Genomic DNA, 21,937 nt, shown 5'->3' with positions numbered 1-21,937 from the left:
AAAAATACAATATAACTTAGGTGTATCTAAGACACCCAAACACCCATGGCCTGTATGCTTGAAAAAAGACTGTAAGGTAACACCAGAGATATGTGGGTGACTACCAATCTGTGTTAGTTCCTCCTGACTATATCTGTTTTTTAGCACTGGGGGAAGGAGTCACAGCAGCACAGTTCCAACTCCATCCAGACGTGCATTCCTGCTTCCTGCATTTTTTTGCGGGGGGGGGGTCAACTTCTTAGATTAAGCTTTGATGTCTGTTGGCAACATTAGATGGGTAAGAAAAGCCTCATTACTAAGGTTCTTTCCAAATGTTCACATAGCTGCTGTTCAGAAGGATAGAAAGAAAATAAGCCATGTTGACCTTGTTTCCCTTGTTTTGATATTTCATCGAAGTGACAAGTTTGAAATTACTGAATAAATAGAACTCAGATGTAATTATGTACCAAGACAAATACTGTTAATGTTTGTGAGAAGAAAAAATTACAATCTTCACGTGTATTTTTAAAATTTATTTTGAAAGAATAATGTATACCAGGGCAAAAAAAAAAAAAAACAGATAATAACTGCAAATTCCAGTCTGCCCATCTACTTGTCTAACCTCAGAGGCAGTCACTATCACTGGTTTCTTATGTATCCTTGCAGAGATAATTCTATGCATATACAAATAAATGTTACTTACAGCATACCTTTTACACAAATGGCATCGTACTGTACTCATAGTTTCAAACCTTTTTCTCATTTAATTACCTTGGGAAAATACCTTGCCAGTACATACATACACCTGTCTCATTCTCTGACTGCATACTATTCCATTTTTATATTACACTCTGCTGTCTACTTGTTCATTAGTCTTACTTTGTATCTCTTGTCTGTGTAGCAAGCAGCACATTGAGTTGTTTTGCTGGCAGAGGAAAAAAATTCCTTTGTGCCCCTGAAATGTAACCAGAGAATAACTATGTAATGTATCCCTAAGTATCTGAGATGAGCTGCACCTAAGGGTAAGAATGGAGAGTTACTAATCTGGGCACCACAACTATAATTTCAAGTTTCTATCACCCAGCTGTGTCAGCCTAGACAGTCATTTAAGCAATCTGGATTGACTGGATGATTTCTAAGATCCCTTTCAGCAACAAAATTCTGAGATTTGGAATTCCTGACAAGTTGCAGCTAACATGCTGTGTACTATTTTATATATGAAAAACATCTCATTTGGTCTCAGCTAGGTAGGCAAAAAAGATTAAAATATTTTGCATTTAAAACAAAAGACCCTAGGGGACTTCCCTGGCAGTCCAGTGGTTAAGACTGATTCCAATGCAGGGGGGCATGGGTTCAGGCCCTGGTCAGGGAACTAGGACCCCACATGCCGTGCAGCGTGGCCGAAAAAATAAACATAAAAGACCCTAACATTAAAAATTATGACCAGGAATTTTAAAACCCCCCCCAAAAAATAAATAAAACCTCCCAAAGGATTCATCAGTATTGTAGATATTATAATTTAATGTTGCAACAGGAACTACCTCAAATCTCTCAGCAAAGGAATATTAAATGGAAGCTAGCACCAGCCATCAACTATGTTCCTGCCCTTGAGCCATCTCCTTTATTTCTGTAGCAATCCTATAAAGTTCAAGTTTTATTTTAAAGATGAGGAAAATAAGCTTCTTAGATTAACTTGCCTAAAGTCCAGTTTACTTTCCAAATAAACAATTAAAATGAATATTCGTTAGGCAAATTGTAATCTCAGCTTTACTTCCCAGTTTTCCACATGACTGTGGACATACATATTTTGCCCTGATTCTCTTACTGGTTAAAAAAAAAAGGGTTTATTAAAGAGCTGACTCTAAATACTATTCCAACTAAAAGGGGTTTTGCTTTTTTTTTTTCTTCCCAAAGAAAATCATTAAAGAAGTTCTTTGCTTAACCTAAGAAATAATAAAAATCAAAATCTAATAATTAGATATAAAACAATTTTTTGACAGACTTACTTTTGTTGACCTGAGTAACTTCATTCTCTCTTCCCAAAGATGCCTGTGAAGTTGAGAACAATTTTTTATATACTTTTCCTTTCTTATTTGTTGTAATTTGCTTTTTATACCTGAAATTAATCCAACTTCAAACACGGTATGAGTGGATGAATTATTTTTAAGAGAGAAAGTTTTCTCCATAATTAAAATGTACTAAATCAATGTACTCAGATTGCTTTAGATGGGCACATATGTATTCAGTAAATATATATGGTCTTTCTTCAATGACACTGCAATAAAATTACTAGGTGCAAAACAAAGAATGGCACAGACCCACATACAATCGCTGATTGTCTTCAATAATGACGTTATTGGGATCTCATGTATTCATTCTTAAAAGAAATTTTTTTTTTTTAAAAAAGGGGGATAGGCAGAAAACATCTACTGGGAAAAACTTGAATTAGGTTAAAGTTTAGCCATAGGTATAAATTAAAACTGATTTGAATATTTTCTGACATTCACAAACTAAAAAGGTCAGGCCTAACGTTTACTGGGTACCAAGAAAACCAGGATCAGATTAAACATTTGCTTTGGACAAATCACAAAACTAATAGTCCAAATCACTATCATCTAATCCAGTTGTTCTCAATCCTAATTATGTATCAAAACAATCTATGAGTTCTATTAAATAGATACCTATGCCAAACCCCAAAAAGACTGAATCAGAGTCTACAAAGATGGGGCCTAGGCATCTGTATGTTATAAAAAGCTCAAAAGATTAATGTAGTACATATTGTTCGTTGCCCATGTTTTTTCCTTGTCTGGATTCTGATTCTAAAAATTATCCATTCTACCTCATGTGTCTCAGGGGCAGCGGATTCTACTTCCAGCTCCAGTAGCTCCAACTGACCTAAGAGTTATTCCATATCCTTTACCAGTGACTGGCTCAGGGATGGACAGGTCTAAGCCACTGTAGATCAATGAGACCCAAGCATCTGGGGCAAATTCTGGGAAAGCTTTGCATGTTAAGAGGGTCCCTGGAATCCTCCCTGATTCCTCCACTTCATGTAAATGAACATGCACACAGCCCCAACTGCTACTGGCAACCATCCCATGACCACGAGGGCAGCCAGCACTACTATGATGCCAATGCTGCAGTTGAAAACAGGGGAGAAAAAAAACCCCCAAAGGTTCCTGGTGACCCTTCTGAATCACTGGAACAGAAATACTGAAGCCCTTTCTATCAGTAGACTTCATGTATAATGATTCAATACATTTTCTTATTGTCATTTTAAGTTGGATTTTGTTATTTGCACCTGAAAGCTAAAGAGCTGTCCCACTGCAGCACTTTTTCAACCATAACAATCTGTATTAAGTAGAAACCACAACAAACATGCCTTCATACTTATTTAATCTGTAAATCTGAGATTGATTTATCTTTCCTATTTTAACAAAGGATAAACCTTTAAAAAAATAATTTACATTTTGTTATACTTTTCCAATATTTGAGTTGAACTGTATTTAAAAGTTTATGCTCATTGCATTCACTTCAATATTTATTCAAAGTTTTTGCTATAGGCTTTGTCTTGAATGTGCAAGACCATTCGCCGTGCATAGAAGTCCCTGTATTCCTCTGGTAGTTCAGCCAGGGTTTTTAAGGCTCTGTCCAGAATTTGTGCAGCTCTTGATGCTGCTGTAGGATCTTTGTTTCCATAGGTATCCGTTTTATCATAGCATTCAGATGGAAGATGCTTCCAAAAGACATTCACTCCCACTCCAAACTCTTCAGATATTACATTATGGAACCATAAAGCTGGAGAAGTTAAAAAAAAAAAGTTAAAAATAAAAGCTACAGTTAAAAAAAAAAAACCAAAATGTCAGTGAAATATCACGAATTGCATTATAGCCAATGCAAGAAATAATTCTTGTAACTAGATCCCTTCGTTAGCACACTCCCAGCTTTTAACAGAATCATTTTAACTTTTATGAATTGCCAACCAATTTAAAGTGTCAATAGCACAACCCTACGTTTAAAACCTTTGGAAGTAGCAATTTTTCCTTTTAACTTGAAAGACATAATAAAGTTATATTTGTTTTGTAGTTCTGTAATTTGAGGCTGTGTTTTGTGTTACTTGTTTACACTTCCTGAGTCACACAACCACATCAAAAGTGTTCATTTTTTATACACAGAACATTTCAATTATTTGAGGAGTATCTTTGACCTTTTCTGACTCAGTACAGTACTTTTGTTCTCAAAGACTTCCTGTGCAAGCTGCATTTGGTTTTCTAACTTGCTTGAATCTGCATTCACTGTAGCCTCCTCAGTTTTACATTTCTAATGCAATTATAATTGTCTTATATTTCTTTCAGTTCCTTTATAATAAGTATATAAAACTAAAGCAAATATTTTGATTGTGGAGAGGATGAGTAAACTTTTATCATAGAGCTAATTAATATTTTACTTCCACTAGAAAGCTTACTTCTTTGTTTTCAATTGAGTCTAAGTATTTTCAGAACACAGGTGCTACAGAAATACTAAAGCAACACTACAATATAATAAAGATGAAATACTAGTCACATCCAAAAAAAGTTTAATCTTGTGGAACGGAGAAAGGAAGATTTATAAGATGCTAAATTTTAGAAACAAACTCATTCTGAGTGCTCTAGGAGAAACAAAAGCTTAAAATATTTTGATTTACAAAACTAGGTTCCAAACATGGTTTTAATCTTAACTACTCTTTCTTTCAGAACCTTTTTTTCCAAATTCAATGTAACAGGGAAAAAAGGTAACCATTCTTGTTAAATCTACATCCAAAGATGGGATTTTGCTATTACTTCAAAATATATGCAAATGTTCAGTATTTCTGTTTTGTTTTTTTCCTCCCTTTAAGGTTGTATACAGAATAAGGGAGAACTGCATCACCCTTAACCATGCTCCCAAAATTTAAATAATGGCAATGGATTTAAAAAATATGTGCTGGTTGTAGCAATCCCACTACTGGGCATATACCCTGAGAAAACCATAATTCAAAAAGAGTCATGTACCACAATGTTCACTACAGCACTGTTTACAATAGCCAGGACGTGGAAGCAACCTAGGTGTTCATTGACAGATGAATGGATAAAGAAGATGTGGCACATATATACAATGGAATATTACTCAGCCATAAGAAGAAAAGAAATTGAGTTATTTGTAGTGAGGTGGTTGGACCTAGAGTCTGTCATACAGAGTGAAGTAAGTCAGAAAGAGAAAAACAAAGAATGTATGCTAACACATATATATGGAATTAAAAAAAAAAAAAAAAGGTTCTGAGAACCTAGGGAAAGGACAGGAATAAAGACACAGATGTAGAGAATGGACTTGAGGACACAGGGAGGGGGAAGGGTAAGCTGGAACGAAGTGAGAGTGGCATGGACATATATAAACTACCAAATGTAAAATAGATAGCTAGTGGGAAGCAGCCACATAGCACAGGGAGATCAGCTCGGTGCTTTGTGACCACCTAGAGGAGTGGGATAGGGAGGGTGAGAGGGAGGAGAAATGGGGATATATGTATATGTATAGCTGATTCACTTTGTTATACAGCAGAAACTAACGCACCATTGTAAAGCAATTATACTCCAATAAAGATGTTAAAAAAAAATGTGCCGGTTGTTTTCAATGAAGATTAAGAAGTCAAGGTATCATTTTTTTTTTTTTTTTTTTTTTTTTGCCGTACGAGGGCCTCTCACTGCTGTGGCCTCTCCCGTTGTGGAGCACAGGCTCCGGACGCGCAGGCTCAGCGGCCATGGCTCACGGGCCCAGCCGCTCCGCAGCACGTGGGATCTTCCCGGACCGGGGCACGAACCCGTGTCCCCTGCATCGGCAGGTGGACTCTCAACCACTGTGCCACCAGGGAAGCCCCAAGGTATCAAATTTTTATACACAATTATGTGAAGGACGTTTTATCAGGACAATACAAAGATTAACAAAACATGGTTCCTTGTCCTCAAAGAATTTATACTCTAGTCCCAAATGAGAACATCATATTATTATTAATACTTTTTAACTTAATTTTATTATCACTGAAAAGTTATTAAACATATTAACTTAGAAATGGAAAATAAAACTATATAAATAGAATTTAATGCATCCCTTTAATCTTAATTATGATTTTATAATCTATAATCTTCAGGTATCCAGTTTTGCATAATAATTACAGATGTTAATTATATCACTGGTTACTAACAATAACTAATGCCTATTTACTGTTCAAAAAAATTAAGTGACACTAATTCAGACTGTAGAAAAATAATGCACACAAAAGATATCATAGGTATTAAGACTGTAACATTTTGATATTTAATAAAATCTCTAATCTCTCTTGGCTTTGAAATATATTTACTATTTCTTGGTAAATACTTAAGTGACAGTTCTAAAACATGTTAATATTTTAGAAACAAAATGATTTTAAAAGTACAATGAGGTATAATCTTCTCCCAGATATAAAGTATCTTGTTTGATATCCTTTAATAAAAGAATAAAGAACTTAGAGTATAATATTATATATATATAATATATTTATAGGTTGCCTTTGAAAACAAGATTGTTAATACTGTAAGAATTTGTCTAAGCATATTTTAAACACACACATCTGTGTATAAAAATCAACTTGTATATGACAGGATACATCTAACAATTTTTTTTACTAAAATAATCATATAATGGATGGATGACAGAGTACAAATATTATAAAGAGCAAATTACTTAAGTCTAGAAATCTTACCAGGAATGAATAATACATCTCCAGCTTTAAGGGAACATTCATACCGTCTAGCCTTGGAAAACAGTGGATATTTAGCTAAGTCTGGGTTATCTACATTCAGTACTTCCGATTTAGTACCTGAAAAGTTCCAAAAAAGGATAATGTAGATTGAGCAGTTAGCATTTTTTTAAAAAGTAACCACAAATATAAATTTGAATATTTATATTTTTTTCCTGTACAACTACTTTTGTGTACTCACAATGTGAGAATGATTACTATTCTCCTGAAACCTAAGACAATTTTCAGTAACCCATCCTTTATTTATAACCATTGACTTCCATGTAATATAATTAAGATAATCTGAAAATCTCATTCTTCATATTGCCTATCATCACATGTATACACGTACACAATGGAGAATACAATACATCATAATTAGGAAGAAGCCCTACAAAAGTTTTTCTATGAGAATGAAAAGATTAAAAAAAAAAATAACTGAATAAATAAAACTTCAGAAATTTAAGCTTAAAAAAAAATAGTACCTGATAAATATAAATATTGGGCATCTCGAGGACTGAATAGTACAACACGCTTTTTTCCTGTCACTTGTATTAAGAAGTTATCCATTACCTGAAGATGAATAAGAACTTATGAATAAGCAGTATCTAAAATTCAAATACACAGAACCAATGGTATTCCAAACAGTTAACCATAAATCCTATCCTTTAATAAAGCTTGACTCACATTACCTAAAACTTATCGTAATATTCTAATCTAACAAGGAAAACAGTTGTGTTACACAACTGTGTCGTTATTTCTCCAACACTGTCTTAAAATGGGAAGGATTGGCAAGCTATTAGGAAATCTGAAGTCAGAAAACTATTTGCCTTTGCCCCACCATTCTGACAGCAAGTATAGTTACACCTATTTGAGGCTCCCCTTGGTAAGTATCTATTTTACTTATCTGTCAAGGAATGCTATAAGGCCAAAATTAGACAACAGGTTGAAAGCACTTAGGAAAACCAGGTGTTGGGAGAATACACGGTACTGCTGCAACTACTGCTAAACTCTTTTACTATATGGCCAACCATAATTTGGTTATAGGTATGTATCTTGATTTCCAAATTATTTCTATAGGACTATAACTTGGCAAATTTTCTTGATGAGCCTATTAATAATGGAGCAATCCTGACTTTTCCTGTGTTTGTAAGGGTACACTACATTAGTACAAACTTTGAAAAATGTTAAAAGGCAGAGCTACATAATTCTCAGCTAAGGAATTAAAATATATACTAAGCAAGATATAGTCATGATTATTTATTGAGTACATATCACTTCTACCTAAGCATTTCTCCTTTTACCACTAACCCTTGACTTATGTAAACTTTAACTATATAACTAACATTCCTTTGACTTATTTTTATGTTTAAGAAAAACTTTATAATATTTAAGATAAAATGGATACTACATAAAATATAGTCATTGAATACAGTTAAAAAGTTTGAGTTAACACATCATTTTCTCACCTTATCATTTATGTAAATAAAACCTTAAAAAATATGCTAAGACTTTATATCTATCTCATTTAATTATAGAGTTACTATGTTAAAATCCTCCCGAGGGCCTCAGCTAAATTGTAAAACACACTTCTAAAACTTTATTAAATTTAACTCAGAACTTTTCAAAATATTCTTTTATCTTTAGAAACCTATTAGGTATTGCTTTAAGCTTTCTAAATTTCTCCACCCAACACCAAACCAAACACAATACTAGATTTTTAATATTCTTAGATACTTATATGCATATGTTTAAGCAAATAAAATTGTAACACCACAGATATATGATCAAGATCAATATTCTACACATCTTGCTGCTCAATAAATACAGTAGACACTTGACATTCTCAAGGGATATACAGCCTAAGACCTTCAGGTGTCCCCAAATTCTTATAATTGGAAATGGCTCTCCACAAACTTCTGCCTTTCTCCTCAACAATGGTTCCATCTAGTCATGTAGCACTTCAACATCCTCATACTACAACCTTAACATTTTTCCCACTTTTGCGGCTTTCCCCCTCATCTGGTCCACTTTTCACATGTAAAAAAAAAACATTTCAAAAAACTTAGTATATATATAATGAGGAACCAAGAATAAGACTACAGAGAAATGCAAATATAAGAAACTAACTAGGCTTTGGCATTAACTAAAATAATTCACTCCCATACCACTGCCTTGCAGAGCACCTGTTTTCAAACCTCATGTTTCAGCAAATTACATGTCAAAGGTCTTTGGGGTAACCTCCATAAAGTTGAAACTGAATGTTAAGTCCATAAATTCTAAAGAGCTACTGTAGTTTTAGATTTCTCATTTATGTAGCATACATCATAGTGGGTCCAAAGTTGTAATCCTGGTGAGCTAATTCGAAAAACACTGGAAAAGAACTGCTCTTCTTTGAAGAATTTTGGAAACTTAATATCTCCTTCCAATAAAGGAAACTGCTTTCTGATATCTGCAACATCCTGCATTGAGAGAAACATAATGAGAATTTTAATAATAAACACAATGTTGGCCTAATGCTTATTTTATCTAAGGCTGCCATCAGAGCCCATGATAATAAGGAGGAATGGGGCAAAACTCTGCTCACTGCTTTAAAATACTAGGATGTGACCATAGCCAACGCATGACCTTTCAACTGAAGGGATGACAGACTATGTACCAAGACATTCAACAATATCACTATTGTTAAGCTTAATATGCTTCACTAATAGAAAAGTTCTTCCTACTTTAAGCAAGAATCATACAATTGCCATCTACTCTAATATTTAAGTTTAGGAGTCATCAACTTGAATGTTATCAATTACATAAAACCTGTGGGTACTACTACGGGAGAAGAATAAAAGAAGGTAAAGAAATAATAGTGCCATAAAGAGAAAAGATAGAATCTGACTTGATCATTTTAGGGACCACTCCTTAACACTGTGTCCATATCAATTTGATTCTGAATACATATATATGAATTATCCAGGATTTTTATAATTATTTTAGATTGTATTTTATTAGCTGAATGGCCATCTGTAAAATAAACAGTAGAACAGATTTCTCAATTGTGGAGAGATTAGACAACTAGTTACATTCAGAATTCTTACCTTTCTAGGGTCTTCTCCAAGTGATCGTAGGTAGTACTTCTCATCCTTAAACATTCCAAAGAAAAACAACATCAGTATTCACTTAAAAATATTAGAAAGTAAAGATGGAAGGAAATGAATCTGAAAAGCTAACCCTCTTAAGTCATTTTTGAAAAAGTTCCATTTTCTTACCCTTTCTACTAATGCTCTCTGGTGGCTGTATGAAGAAATGTCTCTATATGCCGCTTGTAATAACGACAGAATCCACAAAACATTAAGTAAAATAAATCCTAAAGGCGACACACACATACCACATCTAAAGCCACAATGCTTAATTTAGACTTTATACTCCAAATTATTTACAATCTTAACAGTGTCTTAAGACTTAAAAGAACTCCCATTTGTAGAGCACATATGATCTCAGAGCATTGCTAAGGGCCAACGACAAACTAATATAATATAAATGTAGAACAGAAGATAAATAAAATACTTTATACTTTTAAAAATAATTTTTTAAAAATCTGAAACATTGCATTTTATAAAGCTAAGTTTATCCCTAATCACATAATTCTCAAACCAAATCCTTAAGAGTCAGCTCATGTACGAATTAGAAATATGTCATTTCATAGTAGTAAGTTTAAGTTGATGCTTTAAAAAATAGTCAATTATAACTTCACTGAGTAGCTCTAATAGGGAACTATTTGAATTATGAAGCACCGTATTGCCTGCATTTCCTGTAATAATTAGAGAACTGAAATATATCAGGTCAAGCACAGGGGCAACCCAACTCAAGAATTCTGCCTCTTTTATACTTACATTGACCATTATAACACAAACTTCAAAATATATCTCATTTACCCTAACAATATATTATACATCTCTGTTCATAAATTTTACTAAACTCCTAGATTCACTGCTTTTAAATTTTTAACTAGTACCATATCAGATAAGTTCCATAAATTTACTACTGGCTAAATAGATTTCAAAGTATGTTCTTTAAAATTCTAAGAGTTTCTACCAGTTCTAATGTTTCAGGATTTAAAAGGTAAATTCATGTGGCAGGTACAGAGATGCGCCGCAGAATGCCCTTCAAGAAAGGATTCATAACTTATTGCAAGGAGTGTGATTAAGTTACAGCTGCCAGCTGTTTACTCCTGCAGGTCCACCTCACCCTTTGAACTAAAGGTCAGGCTCTTCGTGGGGTAGCCCCAGGCAATGACTAAACAAGATGGTAAAAGGCCTAGACATTGCTACCCAAGACAGGACTCCTCTAAGAGGTCGTCTTCGCTCAGGAGTTCCACACTGAGCTGGCAAAGAGACTGTCAGCTCTGTATCACCGTCTGATGGCACCCTCTACCCAATCCTCTCCTTTCCTTTCTCAGGCATTACTTCCCAATAAACCTTTTGTAGTCCTAATTCCATCTCAGCGTATGCTTCCTAGAGAACTGAACTAATAGTCCATATTCATCTTACTTAAACACTCACCCTAATTTTTAGACTTTAATCCCTTTATCTTGTCTCTGTTTCTTTTACTTCACTTGACATTTCATGGCTATTTACATCTGTGCCACTCATTACCCTTGGACAGGAAAGGACTGATACCAAAGGGCAACTGAACATGTATGTTAAAGCATGGCTGTAAAGTTAAAAAACATTTTTCAGGTACAGCTAATGGATTCAGTTTTAGTAGATATTCTAGTCATACTATAGAATACAGATTTCTGGAGTTTGTAGGGATACTGGTGGATCTAGTGTAAACATCAGCCGATGAGAGAAGTGTGAAAACACAACACTTTTTACCACCAAACTGACCAGCAGCCCAGCTGGCTCAGATGCAGACAATAGCTTTCTTCAAAGCTTAAAAAGCAGTTTATTTTTCAAATGTGCTTTTGAGATAAGAGTAAATTTTTTTAAATGTATTTATAAAAGCCTCAATGCCTTATCTCAAGACATTTAAATTATTTAAAGCTGGATTATAATGTAAATAAGTAGAATTCTTCTGCATTTAATCCTGAACAAATATTATAGTAAATACATACAATAGAAATCACATTGATAATAACAATAATATAGAAATAGTCTAATAGTAAGATATGAAAATAAAGTTCTCCATTAGCATTTGAACTTGGCATATCAGACCAAAGCATTTTCAGAGGAAGTAATATTAATAGCTAACATTTAGTGAGTGGTTCCTACGTGTCAGGCACTATGCTAAGTACTCTATGGATTTTATTTAGTTAACTGTCACAAAAACCTTATGAAATAGGTACCGTTATTATTCCTGTTTCATAGATGAGAACACTGAGGCACAGAAAGATAATTTGGACAAGGTTTGAGACCTAATAAATAACACAGCTAGGATATATGGAAAGCTACAGTTCTTACATATCTAATATTCTTTTATAAGAAAATAATTTAGTATTTACATATTAATGCTTTCTTAAGAAAATGCGTTAAAAGCAATTACCTCTGAAATAAAGAATTCCTTATGCTTTTCTTCAGCTGCCCTCTGAACCAACTTGCCAAAAGGTAAAGTTCTGAAATAAACACCAAAGAATCCTTGGACTTAGTAACAATACATCATCTAGTAATACTCTAGTCACTATATATATATATATATGTGTGTGTGTATATATATATATATATGTGTGTGTGTGTGTGTGTATATACACACACACACACACACTGCTTGTTGGAGTTTGATCTATCTTCTGTTTTACAATATCCATAATTTTTATTATAACCTATTATGCGGAATTCTAAATTTTCAAAATTCATTTAGCATTGAGCTTATTTGACCTAGGTTGTCTGAAATTTTGATTTCAAATAGATCTACAGTACAGATGGATCCTTCTCATAGCAATATACTCCTATTCCAAGTTGCTGTTAAGAAAAATGTTTCTGGTTCTGTGGTATATATGGTATCTTTGGAAATACACCAACTTTCAAACTTTTATTGCTACTAATTTTCAAGTGTCCTGGCAAAACAAGTCTTGTGATGAATGGGGCAAGCTATCAATACCAATGCTACTTCGGAAGAGACAACAAGCAAACAGTCCAATGAAGACAAAGCCCCTCTGCTTCACACCAACCTGCCTGCCTTCTGGCACTAGCACACAAAACTGCTCTCATCCTCCTGTACCACCCTCTGTCATTTCAGGCTTCTGAGGAACAGCTCAGGAATTCCAGTGAAGTGACCAGGTTTTATTCTTCTTAAATATTTCTGCCCAAATGCCTGTCTCCTTCCATCCTGGTGAACAGGGCTGAACACTACAGAAGCAAAGTTTGTTTCCTTTACCTCATGCTCTTGAGCCTGAAGGGCTATCTTTTCTCTGCATCACATCCTATCCATTCAACCTTCTAGAATCAAATGTACTGCCCCCATCTGCAGATGATACCTTATCAGGAACATCGAGACAATGACTTCAAAAGCATCTGGGTCACTGTACTCCGTCCTCCACACCTCTGATTAAGAGTTGTAATCTTTCACTCTTATTCTCAAATATCTTTCCACTTGATATCTGTACTGGGGAGGTAAGATTTCCTTGTAAGAAGATGACCTTGCAATGTTTTCCTAGAAACATACTGCGTTAAGATAAATGTGGAATGTCAGCTGTTAGAACAGGTAACATTGTTTATTGTAAAACATGACCCTTTGGGAATCCCCTGGCGGCCCAGTGGTTAGGACTCCATGCTTCCCCTGCAGGGGACACAGGTTCAATCCCTGATCGGGGAACTAAGATCTGGCATGCTGCGCAGCGCAGCCAAAAAAAAATAAAAATAAAAAGACCCTTTATTTATTATGTCTAGACTAGAAGGATGGTGAGTGGACTACAGCCACTTGTTAGGAAGCAGAGGACCTGGCTTCTCTGTGTGCAGTGCAACTCAGTAACTGAGTGTGTTCCCTGGAGGAACTGAGAAGCTAAGGTCATGAGCCATTTCACGCTGCTGGTTTCTGCGGACTAAGTGGCTCAACTAAGCTAGGGTGTTTCTGCATCCACCTCTATAGTCAGTCTTGTTCCCTTACAAGTAAGCTGTCTCTTGGTGAGCCAAAAAATGGCTTCTGGATTGGTATAAGGACTCCCACTGATTCTATCCTGCTGGAATACTGTTTCCTGCCTCGTATCCTCTTGCAAAGGTAAGTGAGTCTGATGCCAGATTATGGACTAGCGGGTGTCAATCAGAATTTGAGGACACACTGCTGATAATTATGTAGAGTGAGCACTCCAAGAGAGAAGAAAGGAGTCTGTCATCTACTCAGACCAATCTACTACTATAGTTTTGGCTAATAATATCAACAAATTTATTTGTTTAATGTTTTCCATCTCTGACCTCACTATATACTCTTCATTCCTACCAAAGCATCTTTGAAGAATTTGGGAACAATGTGGAAGCCTCTCTGGGCCAAAACTACCTCTGAAATTGGTGCAGTTGCTAAGGCTTAGCTTTTTTACTAGAGAGAACCCAAGACCTTTACAAGAAGAGGCCAGATAGAGTAGCTCAGTCCACAGAAGCAGAACTCGGGTGGCCCCAGCAACCTTCTCCTTTAGGTCGTAGTACCTGTCAGAGCTTCTACAGAAACTAAGCCGAGAGAAGAGGAAATGAGGTATATGAATTGTTAAGTTACTTGGCCTTAAGGTCTTATCTATCCCATGCATGTTTCAATAAGAAGGGCATCTGCTATATAAGCTCCACTTGTCTGGACTGACATACAGACCAGTAATGGAGGTAGTATCAAAGAGGGCTGAGGATTATTAGGACTTGGTGGAGTCAGGCAAATTTGGGTATAAGTCTTAGTTCCATCATTTAGAGCTATACAATCTTGGGAAAGTTATTTAACGTTTTTAAACTTCCATTTCCTCATCTGTATAATTATTATTTAAAAAATCGACCTCACAGAAGTTCAAAAGAGTAATATAATCTAGGATGCACAGTACCTGATATATAGTAAGTGTTCAATAAAGGACAGATGGTGGGGTTAACAACAATGATAATGCAGCAGCGTGCAGTAGTTACCAACATTTAGAAAAAGAAGAAAAAAATCTTCACTGTTCTGCTCCCCATTTTGGAAAGGCTGCTTCGCAAAATCAAGATCAGGAATGATGAAAGTATAACAAACAAGAGCAGGATGATGATAGGAGTCAGATGATGTGATAGGTAGAAGCAGTGAAGCAAAGCTTGTATAAGATTCAGACTTAAAAAAAAATCTATGGCCAGAAGAATACCAACAGTATCCTTTCACTACACAAGGCTCTTCTTTTTTATAGTATACTGACTCTGGAAGAACAGTTAGAGCTACCAAGAGGAGAGAAGTAAAAGCTAAGACTTGGAAACATATTTATCTTCAAATGTTTAAAAAGCAGAAATGCAATCTTAAACTGAACTGATAATAATTATATATGTGCGTAGGTTTTCTTACTTTCTAGTCTCTGGCTTTGGTCTAGATGCCTCCCTTCTTTCCTACTCCCTGATAACTGCCAAAAATGACTAAATCTATTTTCCTTCTTACTCTAAGAAACTAATCTTGCAACTCCTTAGGAGCTGTAGTGAAAGGCTTAGAGGAAGCTGGAATAGGAACTATTACATAATATATGTGCTTCAAAAACATGTTTTGAAAAGTTTATAGGACATGACATAACATCAAGGCAGCTCAAGATGAAGTTTCAATACCCATTTGTTACAGCATTGGGCTCCCTGGAAAATAAACATCATTAACTGCAGGCTGAAAAATGCTCATCATTCCAGCACTTTCTTCCACTTTCTTGATTTAATAAAAAATGAAAAGTTCTTACACTTGGAAAAATTTATGGTAATTAAATTCAAACCATGGCCTATTAAAAACCAAAACTCTAATGGCAAATATTCAAAGGATCAAAAACCGAGAAATGCTTTGGCAAGCTGCTATATGAACTTGGGAAACTCTACTGAGAAAAGAATGGCCCTGGACATTAGAAGCTCTGTTTAACTCATCTTTAAACTCTGGAAGGAACAGTGAAAGCCACCTTTCTTTAAAAATCAGTCTTTTGTGAACAACATGGTTTTTCAATAGACTGAATTCGCTGGGAACTGCACGTGCTCAGAATTTGAAAGCTGTTTGTTTTTAAATTTAACATTTTTAGTGAAACTCAAGGGAATAAACTAATGGGAATAAATAGCATACTAAATCTATAAGGCTGTAGCATTTAAAGCTTTCAAGTTTAGATATTCCACAGCAGTTAACTATCTTTTACTTTTAAGACATTCCAAGGCATAAAATGACAACCATGAGGGACATTTAAAGTATTTAAGATTATTTGGACAAAAAAGAAAATTAAGCCTGCTTTATCCACGTTGATAAAAGATTATACCAAACATAGCAACCACTTGTCTTATATTTCTGGAGAGGGCAGAAAAAGAAAACATGAGCTTATACTTATCTAAAAGCAATCTGGAATTAAAAAATCTTCCCAAAATAGGGCATTTAAAAATCAAAATAGGTTATAAAGGAAGACTTTAGAATTTATTACTCTAGATAACAATTACTAATGTGGGAGGATCAACTAATTAATGAAGCATTGAATGAATACAGTACACCGAGCTTTAGATGAATCTAACTTTAGTTACAGAAATTCTGCTCTTTCCATGACTCCAGAAGGTACTGGGTATACACCATATTTTTAAAATGGTCTTTGGAAATGTCTTTGTATAATTATGTAAGCTCAGAATTCTTGTCTTTTAAAAGCCATTCTTTAAAAATTAGTAAGCTATTCCACAATTATATCAAACTAGCCAAAAGAGAAAATGCTATATGGTCTTTGTATAATAATGCAAAAATATTTTAAAGGTTTAAAAAAAAGTTATGTGTATCCCCAGAATAAACTTCAGAAGAAAATACCTATACACAAAGTTCTTACTAATGAAGTCCATCTGGGCAACTGCAGCAACATGAATCTTCACCTCTTTCCTCCCTCCAATTTGGCTTAGGTAATCCACCGTCCATTTGCTTGTACATGTCCCCAAATCAATTCCTTCCAACACTAGAGGTTTTCTCTGTGTGGAAAAAATCAACCAAAAATTAGGGAAAACCAACAATGTATCAGGAGCTGTATTTGGTAATAAAGGGATAAAAACAAATAAGAAATGATTCTTTATCCCAAGATGCTAAAAATCAAACCTTCTGACAATTCATGCTGTAACTAAAACAGGAAGAGGACCCATGTAATATAGTTAGAACAAAATTTTAACATTAGGAAAATAAACCCGAACAAAACAGAAGTGCCACCATAAGCTTAGAAACAAGAGAAATCTGAGTATTATTAAAGCATTCTCTAGAGTGTTATTTATGATAAAAAATACAACTGATTAAAATTTGTGCTTTATACTCAAATACTGTTTGCAACTTTTTATTTTGATACCATTCTAAACTCACAGAAAAGTTGTAAGAACATTACAAAGAACTCCCATATACCATTTACTCTGAGTCACTAGTTGTTAATTTAACATTTTGCTCCACTTACTTTACCATCTGCTCTCACTCTTGTTATATGTGTACAGAGCGAAACATATTAAAGATAATTTAATTTTTTCTGAACTAGTTCAGTGTAAGTTGCTGACATCATGCTCCTTTATCTCTAAAACTTGAGTATATTTTCTGAGAACAAAGACATTCTTTTATATAACAACAATAATTATCAAAATTATATTTAACACTGATATAATACTTTAATCCAGTCTGTATCCAAATTTTGCTAATTTTCCTTATAATATCCTCTATATTTTTTTCCCTATTTCTGAGATGCCACATTGTATTTAATTACTATATCTCTTTTACTCTGGAACAGTTCATCAGACTCTCTTCTATGACACTGACATTTTTGAAGAGTACAGGCTAGTTATTTTGTAGAATGGCCTTCAACTTGGGTTTATCCGATGTTTCTTCATGATTAGATTCAGGTTACTCATTTTTGGAAAGAAGGTACCACAAAAGCAATGTTGTGTCTTTCTCAGTGCAACACATCAGGTAGCACATGATATTTTCCCTATTATTTATGATGTTAATTTTGATCAACTGGTAATTCCTGTCTCAATCAAGTATTGCTACGATGAGTGTAAAAATCGTGATTAAAAAAAAGACTCCATCACCTTCTACATGTACTAGTTGGTATTCTAATGTAAAAATCAGCTCTAACTTCTCCATTCACTTATCTTATTCACTGAGTTATATTCTACTGATATAATTTTGATGCTCAAGTTATCCCAGATTTGGCCAGCAGGAGTCCCTTCGAGCTGCCTCTTGTGACATTTTACCTGAGCACTTCTTACTTTACGGAAAAATAACACAATCCAGTATCCTTTTACATCTCTGTCCCAGCCCTCTAGTCATTTCTTCAAGCAGCTCTGGTTTCTTCTAGTGGGGAATGCTGTTTAGAAACCATGATCTGGGTGCTGAATGTGTTTATGATTGTTGGTGTGTCATTACTTCTAGGCCTTCTCAGTGGACAGAGCTAGGAAACACATGAAGGTGTGTATATATTCACTCTCTCCTCCCCAAATATATATATACACACACATATTCTGCATATGCATATAGTTATATCTATTTATCCATTTCTCTTTCTCTCTCAATATGTACTATACACACACACACACACACACAATTAATGGATGTATGATGAACCATGATACCTCCAATATGGATACCTAATTCTGATCTTATACCACAAGATTTATTCTAATATTCATTGTTTATATATTTGTAAACTCCCTTCTCTTAGTGGGAAACCTGGTTCCTATCATCCTCAATGTTTAATCAATTGTACAATCCCAGAATTCACAATAAGTGCTTTTGCAATTGCTAAGTTATACCACTGTAAAAAAAGTCTACAAACTAGAATTCAGTATTGTTTATGGTTCTTTTTGGTTTTAGACTGATACATAATCAAAGTACTGTGTTCAAAAGTGACCTAGGTTACTTCTCCTCCTCTTCCTTACTTAGGTTCACTTGTTACTTTTATATTCTACATTAGAGTTTGGTTGGTTTTTTTGAACCATTCCTCATCCTTGTTAATTTTATTATTATTATTACTGTAGAATATAAAACAGTAACGTGATCTCCAAAGTCAAAATTATACAAAAAAGGTCACCGCATCTATAATCACCCACCTCGTAATCATTCATCCCCTATAGATAACCAGTCTCATTAATGTCTGGCTTATCGTCCCTGTATTTCTTTTTTGCATAGTGACCAAAAATATATATACTTTCTTATTTCCCCTTCTTTTTTATACAAAAAGTGTCTTATTACGTATTGTTTTTGTAATTTGCTTTTTTAAAAAAATTTAAAAGTATATCCTGGAAATCACTACTATCAGTTCAGATTATTTCCCTCATTCTTTTTTACAGCTTAGTACACCTTCATGTAAGTGGACAATTTAATCAGTCTCCTATGCATAGGTTTTTAGGTTATTTGTAATAATTCGCAAGCATAATAGACACTAGAAATTTTCATACTGTTGGAAATATAACCCCAGAGTAAATTCTGAAAGAGGAATTGCCATATCATAAAGTAAACACATCAGTAGTTTTGTTAGATATGCCAAATTCCCCTCCATGAGGGTTGTACTACTTGGCATAAAACGTGAGAGTACCAGTTTCTTCACAGACCCACAAAGAATATTATTATTAAAACCTTTTTGGGCTTCCCTGGTGGTGCAGTGGTTGAGAGTCCGCCTGCCGATGCAGGGGACACGGGTTCGTGCCCCAGTCCGCGAAGATTCCACATGCCGCGGAGCGGCTGGGCCCGTGAGCCATGGCCACTGAGCCTGCGCGTCCAGAGCCTGTGCTCCACAACGGGAGAGGCCACAACAGTGAGAGGCCCGCGTACCGCAAAAAAAAAAAAAAAAAAAACTTTTGATTTTTGCCAATATTATAGATAAATGGTATCTCAGTTTAATTTCTCTTATGAATAAAACTGAACATCTTTTCACGTGTTTAGATGCCGTTTTTATCTTTTTGTCAACTGTTCATTTTTAATCAGATTTTTGCCCTCCCCCCATTAATTTTTAAAAGTTCTTTACATACATGGGCTTTTACTGCCCTTTAATGAAATATGTTGCAAATATTTTTCTCCCAGTTTGTATTTTATGTACAATTTTAATCATTTATCACACCTGAGTCATAGTTAGAAAGCCCTTCCGTAGACCTAGATTGCAGAGAAATTTACCCATGTTTTCCTCTAGTACTTAACGTAGTTTCTTTTTTTTAATTTAGATCTCTGATCCATTTGGAGATCACTCTTGTGTACGGTGTCAGATATAAATCTAATTTTATCATTTTCTAAATGACTGTGACCATCCACTTGTCCAAGCACCATTTATTTAAAAGTTCATCTTTGCCCCAGTGATTTTTAAAATGTCACATTCATCACATGCTAAATTTCCACATACATATAAATAACTCCAGAGCCTGGATAAATACTTGTGTGTGTGTACACACATCTATCTTCATCCAGACTTTCTATTTTATTCCTCTGGTCTGTCTATTAATGCACCCGTACCACACTATTAAATATTAAAATATGTTTAAAAATCTGATAGGACTATAACCCCTCACAGCTTTTCTTTAGTGTTTTCAGGTAAAAATGTCTTGTTTTGCAATTTAGTTATTAATTTCTAGTTTTATTACATTGTGACCAGAGTGTTGTTTGTAATTTTCCACTTTATGAATCTTAGTGATGCTTTGTGACATATTGTATGTCTTGTCTGGGAAGCCTAAACTACAAAACACTTTTTGCTATTCATCTTCCAAAGCATTTCCACATACGTACATCATTTGGTCTTCATAATACTGTCCTGAAGGCATCTTATACTAACGTGACCTGCGGTGGGGTAGGGAGGACAACAACCTATCTAGCACTAGTCCCCCAAGAAATTAAGGCTTGAATCCTCCCTATAGGTTGCTAACTCCTAAAAGAAAAAAAATTCATCCCTGACTTTTGTAATACTCAGGACTGTAGCTCAATGACTACCCTTATAGGTGTAAATATCAACTAAAATTGCTGGGGGGGCGGGTTTCTTTATCATGAGCAGGCTAACTGTAAACCTGTGGGTTACTTTTTTTTTCTGTAAATATCTGCTGCCCTCTTTATTCTTAGTTTTTCTGAAGCCTAGATTCCCTTGCAAAGCAAGTAAAAACACTTTTTTTCCCCATTAGTATTTTTCTCTGAGAACTAAGGTTCGAATTATACGTATAAGAGAATGGAACATCTGAACTAGAACCCACGTTTGTTAGAATCCAAGACCAGTGGAAGTTTGTCGGGGGATTCCCATTGCTTCCCCTTTTGGCTCAGTGCAGTGAAAAACTTCTTCAGATCCATTAACTCGCGTAGACTGACAGGCGCCGTTCAAGCCACTGGCTGGGGTTGGGGGGCGAAACCTCCTCTAGATTTTAGGAAACCCGATGGAAGACTGGAGGCGGGGGGTGGGGGGGAAACCCTCCCTGGGTTGCCATGGTAACGGTAGAAGACTTCGTAATCAGACTCCCGCAAGGCCGCTAAGCAGCTAGCAGGGCTTCTTAGGCAAAATATTTCTCGTAGCCAGCGCTCTGCCGTCAACCTGCTCCCCAGATACGTGGAACGGAAAACTTAACAGATGAGCCAGTCAACATCCCCCATGTGCCCTCTCCCTCGGCCGCAGGGCCAACCAGCCACCTTCAGCCGACAGCCACCTTCTCCCACACCCTGGATCGCAAGAAACCAATTCGGAGCCGCTGGAGCGCTAGGGACGGGTATCCACCGGCTTCCCGCGGTTCTGCCCCGCAAGAGGGCCTCACCTGCGGATAGAGGTGCTCCATGAACTGCTCCTGCGAAACGCCCTCGAGCCGGGGTACCGGGAAGCACTGCCCGGCCATGGTTGCCCACGCCCGTCCTCTTCCAAGTCCTGGGAACCTCGGCCCTAACACGTTCCAACCGCGCGGACCGCCCGGAAACAGGTCCGGGAGAGAAAAGTTCCACGAGGCCGGCTGAGTCGCGAGAGCGGCGGGTTCCGAGCGCGGGGCTGGGGGCCGACGGGCATGTGATGGAGAGCAGGGAAGTGGAGAACTCACCAGAGGTGCAGTAACAGGCCGG

The 21,937-nt window shown here is 35.7% G+C and overlaps 1 protein-coding gene across 2 annotated transcripts; it reads right to left on the bottom strand.

Annotated features, from left to right (window-relative positions):
* Positions 1–2,708: 2,708 nt before the first annotated feature.
* TYW5 (tRNA-yW synthesizing protein 5) lies at positions 2,709–21,836 on the bottom strand. 2 transcript variants are annotated; one of them, XM_082630716.1, is made up of 8 exons: positions 21,643–21,836; positions 16,709–16,863; positions 12,302–12,371; positions 9,856–9,900; positions 9,091–9,228; positions 7,252–7,339; positions 6,731–6,847; positions 2,709–3,777 (listed from the first exon to the last, which is right to left on the bottom strand). In XM_082630716.1, exons 1-8 carry the CDS (start codon positions 21,718–21,720, stop codon positions 3,521–3,523), a joined length of 948 nt encoding a protein of 315 aa, XP_082486842.1. In that variant the 5' UTR covers positions 21,721–21,836; the 3' UTR covers positions 2,709–3,520. The 2 variants fall into 2 exon arrangements, with proteins under 2 accessions (XP_082486842.1, XP_082486843.1); XM_082630717.1 differs by lacking the exons at positions 16,709–16,863; positions 21,643–21,836 and adding an exon at positions 13,233–13,286.
* Between the last annotated feature and the right edge of the window lie 101 nt (positions 21,837–21,937).

The sequence above is a fragment of the Mesoplodon mirus genome (genome assembly GCF_964341445.2).
Source record: "Mesoplodon mirus genome assembly, chromosome: 8".
NCBI classification, from domain to species: domain Eukaryota; kingdom Metazoa; phylum Chordata; class Mammalia; order Artiodactyla; family Ziphiidae; genus Mesoplodon; species Mesoplodon mirus.
Note: the sequence above shows the minus strand (reverse complement) of the source record. Positions and strands in the feature narration are given on the sequence as shown.